The sequence below is a fragment of the Pogoniulus pusillus genome, chromosome 23 (assembly GCF_015220805.1).
Source record: "Pogoniulus pusillus isolate bPogPus1 chromosome 23, bPogPus1.pri, whole genome shotgun sequence".
In the NCBI taxonomy this organism is placed as follows: Eukaryota; Metazoa; Chordata; class Aves; order Piciformes; family Lybiidae; genus Pogoniulus; species Pogoniulus pusillus.
Genome location: NC_087286.1, coordinates 286,072 through 298,955, shown reverse-complemented (window position 1 = coordinate 298,955; position 12,884 = coordinate 286,072). Strand labels below are relative to the sequence as shown.

Below are 12,884 nucleotides of genomic sequence, written 5' to 3'. Positions count from 1 at the left end.
CTCCCAGCCTAAAGGGTATGACTGGCCCCAGCAGAAGATCTACAGCCAGAACTTATTCTTCAGAAATGGGAACCTCGCTGTTTCCAGGCCCAGAGTGGTCTGCATCTTGGGGGGCCAGGGCTGAAGGGGAAACGTGCTCTCAGCACTCTCTGAAGCTCCTGCTGTGGCTGAGCGTTAGGAGAGCCTCTGCTCACTCTGATGGAGGGCATTAGGAGTCTTTCACTTCCTCTCCTACAAGCACATCTCTTGTGCCTGGAGCTTGGGCTTCAGGCTGAGGGCTGGTACTGACCACAGAAGTGCCTGCTTTTGCACAGCAAGACAGGGTATTTCATATTTGTGGGTGGTTTTATACCTCCTGGAAGCAGGAACGTTACTAAAAATGCATACATCTGAGTAGTGAGAGCATTTGTTCAGCCAAGGTCTGGCACAGCTGCAAAGCACATTCCATATCTGGACTAAAGTTCTCTAGTTTCTTACTGCTCAAAGGAAATGGCAAATCAAAAAAAAAAGGAAAGCAAATGCCAGTCTTTTCAGTGATGTTTTTACACAAACAGGTACTTGTGCCAGAAAATCAGAGATGTTTTGACTGTCAGGAGGTCTCTTTCACTTTCAGTGTAACGCATTTTCAGGCATCTCTCTCTGCCCATCCATTTTCCCTCTTACTGAAAGTGGCACAACAAGCCAGTATTTTTTGCTATGCTCATAGGGGCTGATTCCAAACTTCATTCTCGGCAGTGAACCAGCACACCAACTCGCTGAGGAAAAAGCCCCCAAAATGCCCTTTCCTTAAAACTAGGCTGATTAGTGTGGCTTCATTTCAGTTCAGAGAAGTCCACTCTCCATGGCTACACCAAGGTAGATTCTCTTCTGACTACTACTGTGGAGATGTTTTCACATTTCAGGAGACCAGTTCTCGTTCCTCTTTAGGGTCTGGGATGCAAACATGCTTTACATTTATTGCAGCCTTGTAAAAACTTAGAGCTTCCTCCATTTCTGCATCTGTGTAAGTGCCAACCAGCAAAAGGCACTTAAAGGTTTTTTGATAGAGTCATAGAATCAACCAGGTTGGAAGAGACCTCGAAGATCATCCAGTCCAACCTATCCCCCAGCCCTATCCAGTCAACTAGACCATGGCACTAAGTGCCTCAGCCAGTCTTTTCCTGAACACCTCCAGGCGCAGTGACTCCACCACCTCCCTGGGCAGCCCATTCCAATGCCAATCACTCTCTCTGCCAACAACTTCCTCATAACATCCAGCCTATACTTTCCCCCGGCACAACTTGAGCCTGCATCCCCTTGTTCTGTTGCTGGTTGCCTGGGAGAAGAGGCCACTCCCCACCTGGCTACAGCCTCCCTGCAGGTAGTTGTAGACAGCAATGAGGTCACCCCTGAGCCTCCTCTTCTCCAGGCTAAACAATCCCAGCTCCCTCAGCCTCTCCTCATAAGCTTTGTGTTCCAGGCCTTTTACCAGCTTTGTTGCCCTTCTCTGGACACCTTCCAGCACCTCAACATCTCTCTTGAATTGAGGGGCCCAGAACTGGACACAGTACTCAAGGTGTGGCCTGACCAGTGCTGAGTACAGGGGAAGAATAACCTCCCCTGTCCTACTGGCCACACTGTTCCTGGTGCAGGCCAGGATGCCACTGGCTCTCTTGACCACCTTCTCATGATGAGAATCATGAGAAACAGCAATGAGGCAGGTGGCCAAGAGTGCATACGGCAGTGGGGACATAAACATATTGGAAAGGATGCTTGAAACATGGTGGCAGAGAGGGTCAACTTTCTTTACTCAAACAAGCACCTTCTGAGCTCATAGGGGTTAAGTAGTTTCTGAATTGAGAATGAAGAGGTTACCCAGGGAGGTAGTGAAGTCACCTCCCTGGAGGTGTTCAAGAAATGTATGGACATGGCACTTCAGGGTATGGTTTAATGGCCACGGGAGGTGTTAGTGGATGGTTGAACTTGATGACCTCAGAGGTCTTTTCCAAACAAAACAGTTCTGTGATCCTGTTGCACATGTGCCATGAAATGGTTTGTGAAGTATAATCAGTTGTGTTCTGTCAGGTTGGGCACAGGGCACCTGTGAAAACCTGGCAATCTGCTCAGACTATCAGTGCTTCTCAGCAGAGCATCTTTACTCTCCCAGGCTTTTGGTTATGTGCTGGTTTACTTTTTGCCTGCTCGCAGGAGGAGTGTGTGCCTCTGCACCAGGACTCAAAGGCTTACAGCTCAAAATCGATAGCTTAAAGAAAGAGCTTTGGGAGGGCCAGAGAGCACAACAGTGCCTGGGCAGGCTTGGGTAGAGCAGCCTCAGGAGTGCCATGTGACCTCTGCCTCAAATTCAGCGGGTGAATGGAGTGAGCTGGAGCTCAGCACTTAGGCTGCAAGCCCTTCAGGAGCTCAGCCTTGTCAGCTTCATTTGCTTGATTAAGCTTCAGTGAATAAAAGAATTTTAAACCTCAAGGACCTACATTTGGATACAAACTGCATTCCTGTGCTTCTGGTTGCCATCAGAAGGATATTAATTCACAGTTTCCTTTGAAAAAAACACAGCCTGCCTTAGAAAAATACATGGGTTCCAATTCATAGAGTCATGGAATGGCTTGGGAGGAAAGGGACCTTAAAGATCATTCAGCTCCAACCTCCCTGCCATGGGCAGGGACATCTCCCACCAGCCCAAGTTGCTCAAGGCCTCATTCAGACTGGCCCTGAACACCTCCAGAGAGGGGGCATCCACAACCTTCCTGGGCAACCTGTTCCAGTGTCTCACCACCCTCCCTGGAAAAAATTTCCTCATCTCCAGTCTCAATCTGCCCTCCTCAAGCTTTGCCCTCCTCAAACTTCAATACATTCCCCCTCATCCTACTACTACAAGCCCTTGTAAGAAATCCCTTCATAGTTTTCTTGTAGGCTGCTTTGAGATACCTGAAAGGTTCCTGATACGATACAACCACTGAAGTACAACAGCTGACTTTGTTGTGACCTGGGCTGTGAAGATGACCTTCTTCTCTCCCCACTGATTCTGTTCAGGTTGATCAGAATTTCCAGTGAAGATAATTGTTTCTGTAGGACTGACTGCAACTTTAAAAGAGTTTAAAATCAACATTTCCATGATTCTGTGATTCAATGGCAGATTTGCATCCTGTTAAGTGCTGAAGTAACATGTTACAAATAATACCTCTATATTCTATGGGTTGCTTCCTGTAAGAGAGAAGAAGTGTCTCTTGCTGGATGTGTCAGTGTGTAGGCCAGTAAATTCAATCAGTAAGTTACAGGGATTTGCCATGCTCCTTAAAGGACTGAAAGCAGTTTGCTGCCATTCAGCCCAAGTTTTTCTCTGGTCTGTGTTGCCATTGCTATTGCCCTGCACTACCGACATTACTCTTCTCCACCACTGGTAGCCCTGTTTTGATAGCAAAATTGCTCTTGGAACAGCAGGGCTTTGTCTGCCCTTCAATACAGAAGGTATCTGCAGATCGTGTCTAATAAATAATGATCAGTGTGCTGGGTGCTTTCCCAAGCCTCTGATCATGTGTCCTGAAGTTAACAACAAGTCTGTGCAGAAACAGACCTTCGTTAGAGCCTGCCACTGTCCTGGTTGTCGAAGCATTGCATCTGTGAGCAGATCCTGACCGCAGGTACTTCATGAATGTGCCGTCCACACTGAAAAACAGTTACTGCTAGCGTGGTTGCTGCAGTAAGAGCAGAGCCGAGCTTCGTGGTGCCAACGCTCCCCCGGCTGCAGGGCAAACGCTTCTCCTGTCAGTGCCGTCGGCAACACTCGGGTCGCTGTCATGGGGACAGCTAAAGAAGACAGACACGCTGTGTTTCTTCCTGCTGACTTCGGACATCTGCCAGCTCTCTGTGAGCAGCTGGCATCACTCTTCTCTGCTCTTACTCTCTCTCAAGAAAAGAAACAAGTTCTCAAGAAGATGAATGGATGCCTCTACCCACACACATCGCACATGGAGGGCTTGGAGTGTGAACTTGTTTTACAGCACCCACCGAGAGATGTTCGGGGTGTGGTGCCCGTCCAGTGACGTGAGAAGCAGAGACGCAGTGCTGAGGGACGCGGTTTGCCACCAGCCCTGGCAGAGTCAGGTCACGGTGGGACTCGGTGCTCGTAAATCGCTTCCAGTCGAAGCGATTCTGAGACTCGGTGACACCGAGCCCGCTAGCTCTCCGCGACAGCCACCGAGCTAAAGCCGAAGGGCTATCGAGAGGCAGAAAACAGCTCAGCGCCGGCTCCTGCCTCCGCCGTCACCCCCGGCCTCCTTGGGCGCGCCGCGCCAGGGCTCCTGGCTCCCGCATCTCTGGGCCGCCGCCCCACCGCGCCCTCCCCGCTACTTCCACCGAATCGACAGCTGCCCTCCCGCGCTCCGCGACCGAGATCTGCCGGGGCGCTGCCGCGCCGCTGCTCTGCCGGGCCGCACCCTGCAGGGCGGGCAAGGACACGGCACCGCCCCTCGCCACCGCCCCACACTTCGCCCCTCGCCACCGCCCGCCTTTGTGTCCGCGGCAGCCGCCAGCGGCCCCCACTTCCCGCGGGGCCGGGCGCGGCAGCGGCGGGCGATGCGACGATTGGCGGCGGGCGGCCGCGGGGCGGTGGCTGGCAGGGCGGGCCCGGCGGCCGGGGCGGTGATTGGCGGGATGGGCCCGGCGGAGGGCGGCGGCGCTCTATAAGAGGGGGCCCGGGAGGGGGCTGCTGCCTTTTCGCCCGCCGTGTTCTTCGTGACCCGGTTCTGCTCCCGGATTACAAAGCCTGCGCCGCCGCCATGAGCATCAGCAGCAAGAACTCCTCGTACCGCCGCATGTTCGGCGGGACCACCCGCCCTAGCACCGGCACCCGCTACATCACCTCCAGCAGCCGCTACTCGCTGGGCAGCTCCCTGCGGCCCAGCACCGCCCGGTACGTGTCGGCCTCGCCCGGCGGCATGTACGCCACCAAGACGACGTCGGTGCGGCTGAGGAGCAGCATGCCGCCCATGCGGCTCCACGACTCCGTAGACTTCTCCCTGGCCGACGCTATCAACACGGAGTTCAAGGCGAACCGCACCAATGAGAAGGTGGAGTTGCAGGAGCTCAACGACCGCTTCGCCAACTACATCGACAAGGTGCGCTTCCTGGAGCAGCAGAATAAGATCTTGCTGGCCGAGCTGGAGCAGCTGAAGGGCAAGGGCACGTCTCGCCTGGGCGACCTCTACGAGGAGGAGATGCGGGAGCTGCGGCGGCAGGTGGACCAGCTCACCAACGACAAAGCACGCGTGGAGGTGGAGCGGGACAACCTTGCCGACGACATCATGCGGCTGAGAGAGAAGTGAGTGTGGAGGGGAGGGCGGGTCCGGACCGGGAGGGCGGCCCCTGAGCATCCTGAGCGGGGCTGGGCGCCGCGGGGGTCTCGGCGGGACGCAGGCTCCTGCTCACGGCTGTCTCACCCCTTCCAGGTTGCAGGAGGAGATGCTGCAACGGGAGGAGGCCGAGAACACCCTGCAGTCCTTCAGACAGGTTGGCGGGGCGGCGGGGCCGGGGCGGTGGCCGGGAGCGCGGGGAGTCGACGACCGGCCGGAGTGCGGCAGGAGTTGTCTCGCCTCGCACAAAGGCGTCCCGTCAGTTCTCACGCGAACCCCTCTTGCTCTTTTGCGGGGAGGCTGCGACTAGAGGAGGGGACATACACTATTGTCTCGCTTTATCCGAGCGCAGCCCGGCGCACAAAAAGCGCTCCGGCGCGAAGCCGCTTTCCGATGCAGTGGGAGTGAAAGGAGCCATCTGCTCGGCTGCCCGCAGAGTTAATGGTTTCTATGGGATTCACCGCGGAATGCAGAGCCAGGCATTGTGGCAAGCACACTGGAGAATAGCTCCCTTTGTGTCGGAGGGGAGGGTGCAGTGGGCTGCATTCTTACTAAATGTGTAATGCTGTGCGCTAGCGACAAGTGCCGGCGGTGGGTAGGGTCCAGTTCTGACCCAGAACCGAGCTCTTTGTGAATGGAGCTGTTTGAGCAGAGCAGTGCTGGACAACGGGTTGACTTTTCAAGTTGTTCATATGGGTGTTATCAGCCGATAAAAAGTAGAGAATTATTGTGGGGTCATGCCTGCCTTTGGGTGTCTCCTAAGTGCGCAGAATGTAATCCTCTGTAAAGCAAGATGCGAAGAGAGGAAATGAGTGGCCTTCCACTTTAAGTCTCTGCTATGAGTTATCAGATAAACTAAAGCCTGCAGCCAGAACCAGCTGTGCAAACTGTTCAAAAAGCATTAAACTCAGGTTTTCACTTCTGCAAAACCAGCTTTCAACTCGGATTAAGCCTTGTTTGGACTAGGAGATATTCAGGAATGTGTCTTCTCAAAACAAGGCCTCTTTCCTAAAACTGCTGGTGTGAAACAGCATTGTTTGCATTCCTCCTGGCTGGACATGGCTGCCCTTACCTCCAGACAGCTGGGCGCAGGCTGACTTTGTCTCGGAGCTCTTCATAGATGTTAGTAGAGGTCACCATTCAGGAAACCATCACTGAAGGTCAGCAGTTCCAAGGCGAGGCTTTTGACTACAATGTATTTATAGCCTCTGAAGGAGAGCAGGTGTCTTTTGTGAGATAGTGTGGAAACCCAGACTTTGCTCCGGTTTGGAGTCTGATGGTCTTCTGGGGTCAGAAGTTTGAAACAGTTCAAGATAGTGCTTTAATTTCAGCTTCTGGGTGTTGTGTTTTGTTGGTGGAGTTTTTTTGTTGTTGTTCGTTTGTGGGGTGAGGTTTTTTTTGGAGTGCTTAAGCCAGTTTAATGTAGTGTGAAGTTCTGTGCAAAAGCTTTGAAGTCTGCTTCAGTGTAAGCATTGTTCTCCTGCAAGTGAGAGTCCTAAAACACTAAAGTTGTGCTTTCCACTGTAAAATAATGCACAGCTTTTTATTAAACCATGATATTCTTGCACTGGAAAACTGCATACGTGGATTTGGAGCACCTTGGCTACTGTTCTGGTGTAGCATCAAATGTACTTTTTACCTGATGCAGCAGGTGTATGCTTCCCTACTAGAAAAGTGAACAAATTGGAACTTAAAGTTTACAGTGCCAAATGCTGCCTGCCTCATGCACTGGGTTTTGATCAAATTCTTCTCCTTAAAGATGTGATTTTACTCATAGGCTGATAGGAGAGCTGCATAAAATAAACCCAAAGGTTCAGTGAATTCTTTCCTCTGGGACAAAACAAATACCACGATTGGTGAGAGTTACTTACTACAGCTCTACCAGCAGCAAGGAATAGATCCTGAACCTATGGCAGGCCTAACAGATCTGTTCCTGGCTTGTCTGGAATAAAAGTGGGTACTCAATGCTGCAAACTATGTGAATGGCATTAAGAGTCTCTGAGGAGTGTGTAGTCGAGTTGCATGTATGTATGCCTTGGATTTTGTTCGCTCAGGCTACGTGTCTCTCCCTACATCTAGAAAATACAGATACACTGGTTCTTAATGCTAACATCTCTAGCAACATACACACCATATATTCCAAGTGTTGTCAATTTCAGGTGCTTTCAGATTATTGTAAGCTCCTAAAATTCCTGTAGCTGTTCAGCTGTCCTGGAAAAAAGTTAGTATTCAGGAGGTAGATCTCTGTACAACTCACTGGAAACTCTTACAGCATCTAATTGTGTAAATATGTTGGGTCATCGCCTTGCAATTTCCTTCCAGGAGGAGTGTTTTTTTGGGGGGGAGGCAAACACAAGTTAAGAATTTCTCTGAATTGAAGAACAGAGCTGTTATGAACCTGTGTGGTTGCAAAACCAGAGTTGATAGGGAAGTTAGGAGAAGAGGTGTTCTGCAGGAGAGAAAAATGGAGTCCTTCTAGAGCAAGAACCTTACCCCAGAGTAGGAGTGATCCAAGGAATGGTTTTCTTGGAGTCTGGAAAAAACACTCCTTATTGCAAAGATGCCAGGAGTGGGAAGTGCTGCTGAAGGACGCCTGTGCTGTGGGCAGCCCCAAAGAGATTTAGAGTAAGCTTTTTAGGGTAAGCAGACCTGGTACGTTAATGCCCCGTGAGCCTGAGCGCTGTGTGGCTGCTGTGAAAGGAGCACTTGTCCCCTTCACAAACTAATTGTCTTGCACATTGCCAACTTCAGAACCTCTAATCAATGTTTGAAGTTCTGTTTTTGAACTAATTCAGGCTGTAACATTCTTGGCATATCTTCTGTTATGCCTTAAATGAACTTTTGCTGTTGATTATGGCTATCTCTGTCCAGCAAAAGGTGGGAGTCCTTGCCAGCTGCTGTGAGGGTGTAGGCGATGCCGACTAACTCCACTGGTGCCCATGCTCCCAGACCTCCTTTTTCTCAAGAAAGGAAATGCTTGTAGTTCCTACACATTTCTCTCTAGCTTTACAAGTGTGCTTTCAAGCTGTGGTCTCTTGATCCAAGGGACTCTGTGGTTGATCACAGAGGAGTCCATAAGAAATGAACAAGAAGTGAAGCCCAGGGATAAGCACATAGCTCAAGAGCTGCTTTTTTTAATCCCCCTGGGGAAAAAAAAAAAGGAAGTTTGCAAGTTACAGGGCTAACTTTCTCAGCATAGACAAGCTAAGAGTTTATCACTGGCTTCTGACCCAACCTTCAAGCAGGATTCACACCCACCATGATCTGCCTGCTCTCAATCATGCTCAGCTCTACAAGGGTAGAGACAAAGTAATCTACATATGCTGTATAGTTCCTGAAATAGCAAAGGTGCCCATAATGCTCTCAGGCTAGGATAGGGCATGGCAAAAAAGTGTTCCACAGCCCTTGGCTATTGTCTTGTTTACTGTCTTGCCACAAGACCTGGGTACAGCATGATACTGTGCTCCTGAGCTTGTCCTAGAAGACTTTTTGACATCAGTTTGGTTAGACTGCCAATGATTCTTCTCCCGGGCAGGATGTGGACAATGCCTCTCTGGCACGTCTTGATCTTGAGCGCAAAGTCGAATCCCTGCAGGAGGAGATTGTCTTCCTGAAGAAGCTCCATGATGAGGTAAGCTGAACACTGAGGTCTCTGATTAGATGAGCACATAATCTGTTGAGTGGTTCTGGCCCAGAGGCTCTGTCTGTGGGGGCATATGCTGTGTGTTGTGAGGGAGTAACATGGAGTCCCTGCTTCTCCCTAAGGAAATCAGAGAGCTGCAGGCCCAGCTCCAGGAGCAGCACATCCAGATTGACATGGATGTTTCCAAGCCTGATCTTACTGCTGCGCTGCGTGATGTTCGCCAACAGTATGAAAGTGTTGCTGCTAAGAACCTTCAGGAAGCTGAAGAGTGGTACAAGTCCAAAGTGAGTAAAATCTGCTCTGATGCATCAGGCACTTGAACCAACTTCTCTGTGGCATGCCGTGCCTCTGCCTCAGCACTGGACATGGCACAGGCTCTTCTCTCAATTCCTAGTCTGGAAGTATACAGCTGAAAACATTTTGTGCCATAAACCTACGTTTTCATACTTGGAGTCTTTCTTGTGTCTGTACCTGGAAGGAGGTGTTGGATGAAAAACTGGGGAAAGGAGCAAATGAATGGGTGGGAAAAGTGATGAAAACATACAGGTTTAGGAAACAAACATGAAAGCTATAACTATGAATTCCAAGTTGCAGTTAGAAATTGGAAGAGTAAAACTAATAGTGAATTGCTTCAGGTGTTAAGGCTCATGATGGCTTCAGTTGCCCTCAAAGGCTGTGTCTAGAAATGTCTGTTGCTCCACTCCTGTTGAAGTGCTGTGCTAACCAGGCTGGGCGTGTGCAGTTTGCAGATCTCTCCGAAGCTGCTAACAGGAACAACGATGCCCTGCGCCAGGCCAAGCAAGAAGCCAATGAGTACCGCAGGCAGATTCAGTCCCTCACCTGTGAAGTTGATGCCCTCAAAGGAAGTGTAAGTACAAGGCAGCAGCTGGGGGATATTCTTCCTTTTGCAGCTGCAAGCACCGTGCTGTAGTTAAGCTTAGTAAGATAAGCCTGCAGCTCATCTCCTGTGCATGTTGGTACTTTCAGAAGGGTGCTGTGGGCTCTGCTGGCCTGCATGCACTGCAGAGCACTGCTTAGACACTGAACCAGTTTTACCTCGAGTCAAAGCAGTGAGCTCATTCTCCTGCTTTAATGTTCACTGCTCACCTAACACTTGCTGGAAGTGCTTATGGCTTTGTCAGGTACAGCTGAAGCCATAAGGGAAGCTGAATGAGTAGTGGAATGGAACTGCAAGTCTTGCTGTTGCTAGAACCTGTTAGATGGATTTAAGAGTGCTGCAGCTCTGCCACTCCCCTCAGTGAGGACTGCCTGCATGCTGACTTGCACCGCCCGTGGTGGGCTTACTGTAAGGAATTGCTTTGCCACCTGGTAGAACAAATGCCTGCAATGCCTGAGTTTGAGCATCAGGAATAACTCGCCTTTACTTTGCAAGGGCAAGATAAGGGGATAAGTTTGGGGCATGCCTGGGCATCTTCAGGAAGGATGCTAACATAACTTATCTCTTTTAAAAGAAGGGTGGGGAAGAGAGGCTGTGCTGCAGCAGGGCTTGACTTCATGAATGCTTTCTAGAACGAATCCCTGGAGCGCCAGATGCGCGAGATGGAGGAGAATTTTGCTGTCGAAGCTGCTAACTACCAAGACACTATTGGCCGCCTGCAGGACGAGATTCAGAACATGAAGGAAGAAATGGCTCGCCACCTGCGCGAGTACCAGGACCTGCTGAACGTAAAGATGGCTCTCGATATCGAGATCGCCACCTACAGAAAACTGCTGGAGGGTGAAGAGAGCAGGTAAAAACCACATACAGGCACTTTCCTAACCAGCCGTTAGTAGCAGACACTCTATACCTGTGTATGACTTAAACCATTTCTTTTTGACTTCCTTCAGGATTAACATGCCTATTCCAACCTTTGCTTCCTTGAACCTGAGAGGTAAGCTGCTTCTGCTGCTTCACTTGAGGACAACGGCTGCATTGCTGGAGAAAAGACCCTGGATAGATCCTTTTACCCCCCACTCTTTCACTTTGTATAAATGCAAATGTTAGTCATAGAATGGTTTGGTTCAGAAGGGACCTCCAAAGCTCATCCTGTCCAACCCCTCTGCACTCAGCAGGGACATCCTCTGCTGGATCAGGTTGCCCACAGCCCTGTCCAGCTTCACCTTGACTTTGTCCAGGGATGGGACCTCAACCACGTCCCTGGGCACCCTGTTGCAGTGCTCACCTTCAGTGCAGTGTTTTACCTTCATGGTAAAAGTTTTACTTGGGTATAACGACAGTGCTTGCAATTACGCTTGGATGGGAGGAGCTGCTCTGTTCCTGAGCACAGATATTTATAAGTATCCATTCATGGTGATTGTTTTCAAAGCCTGCTGAAGGTACTTTAAGTGAAACAGGGAGAAAATTGAGACTGGTTTATTCAGAGCAGGGGACTTCATATAGTGGGATTCAGAAAGTAGATATGCTCCATCCCCTTTCTGTGAGCTGGGCACTTCATCCAGACTGGTGGTAATAGCATATGTTCTTCTGCAGAAACCAACATTGAGTCTCAGCCAATGGTTGACACTCACTCGAAGAGGACACTTCTAATTAAGACTGTGGAAACCAGAGATGGACAGGTTGGTAGCACTTTGATTTTATTTCTGTCACAGCTGGTTACCTCCAAATGATCTGAAGTTTGTCTGCTGCTCAGTGCAGCCTGTGTGTGGTAGTCGATAATGAGCAGGGCAGCATCAGGCAGTTGAAGCTGCATGGATGAATGTAGCAAACAGGCTTCTGTGGAAATGATCCCAAAACTCATCTGCTGGTAAAAGCTAAAGTGGCTAACAGCTACCTGGTGAATATTTTAATTGAGGTGAATTGGCAAGTTCTCAGAGTTCTCACATCAACTGGCAGTGAAGAGAGGAGGTGTTTTGGGGCAAGAGACTCTCTTGAGCCTTAGTCAGGAAAGCTTAAAACCAACAAGCACTTCTGTGAGAAGCTGATAGCCATTTGCTGACATTTCTGTGTTACCAATGATCTGAACTCTAAAAACCCTCAGCCTTACTACTAAAACTTACTGCAAGTGTCTTCTTCAACAGGTTATCAATGAAACTTCCCAGCACCACGATGACTTGGAGTAAGGCTGAAGTGCAGCTGCATCCTTATTAATGCAGAAGAAATTCTTACCAGCAAGATTTTCAAGGTCCATGTCTTACAGGAAGAAACAGCTTTCAAGTGCCTTTCTGCAGTTTTTCCATGAGCGCAAGATGATGATGCTAGGAAATAGGTCTTAGATCTTGCAAACTGACTCTCCCCGAAGGATTAGAGTTTACAATGGAGTCTAGTTTACAAATAGCAATATCTTGTGCTGCAATACTGTTTTTTAAGTATCTGAATTCAATAAAACTGCTTTTTCCAGCACAGTATGAGCAATCTGTCGCTACTTCAATAAACCTTTGGAAAATGGCTCTTGCTGTGTTCTAATTTGTTAGCTCCATGGCTTCCTGCAAAGCCAGAGCAAGGCAATGCTGGAATTTCTCTGCCCTTGACTTCTTCAGTACTGGTTGTGTGGAATGCTGTTTTTAAAGTCTAACTAGATAAACTGTCTTACTCACTTACTGCTTAGGGTTTTGGAACCAACTAAAATGGACTGTAACTGGCAGATGCATAATGTACTATGGTATTTCTTATCACTTGAATAAAATATGATACTTCAAGCTAATAAAAATAACCTTGCATTTACTAAGAGCCCAAGTACCTTAAACTTCAGCTCTATAAAACAGTGGTTGAGAAGCTGTGGGATAGTTCATGCAAGTCCTTATCTGAGGCAGCACCTTTGCGGAGTCAGCAGCTGATGTGATGCATTGACTTCATTTTCCTGGAAAGAACAGTTCCCAAGGGCTTGGGGGGGGGGGGGAGGTGGTTTGTTTAAAGGGCATGCACAAGGAAGAAC

At 49.5% G+C, this 12,884-nt stretch overlaps 1 protein-coding gene across 1 annotated transcript; it reads left to right on the top strand.

The window, feature by feature from the left end:
* The first annotated feature begins 4,701 nt into the window (after positions 1–4,701).
* On the top strand, positions 4,702–12,673 carry VIM (vimentin). The gene is made up of 9 exons (XM_064162294.1): positions 4,702–5,317; positions 5,445–5,505; positions 8,884–8,979; positions 9,114–9,275; positions 9,734–9,859; positions 10,522–10,742; positions 10,840–10,883; positions 11,483–11,568; positions 12,031–12,673. Exons 1-9 carry the CDS (start codon positions 4,776–4,778, stop codon positions 12,070–12,072), a joined length of 1,380 nt encoding a protein of 459 aa, XP_064018364.1. The 5' UTR covers positions 4,702–4,775; the 3' UTR covers positions 12,073–12,673.
* Positions 12,674–12,884: the final 211 nt, after the last annotated feature.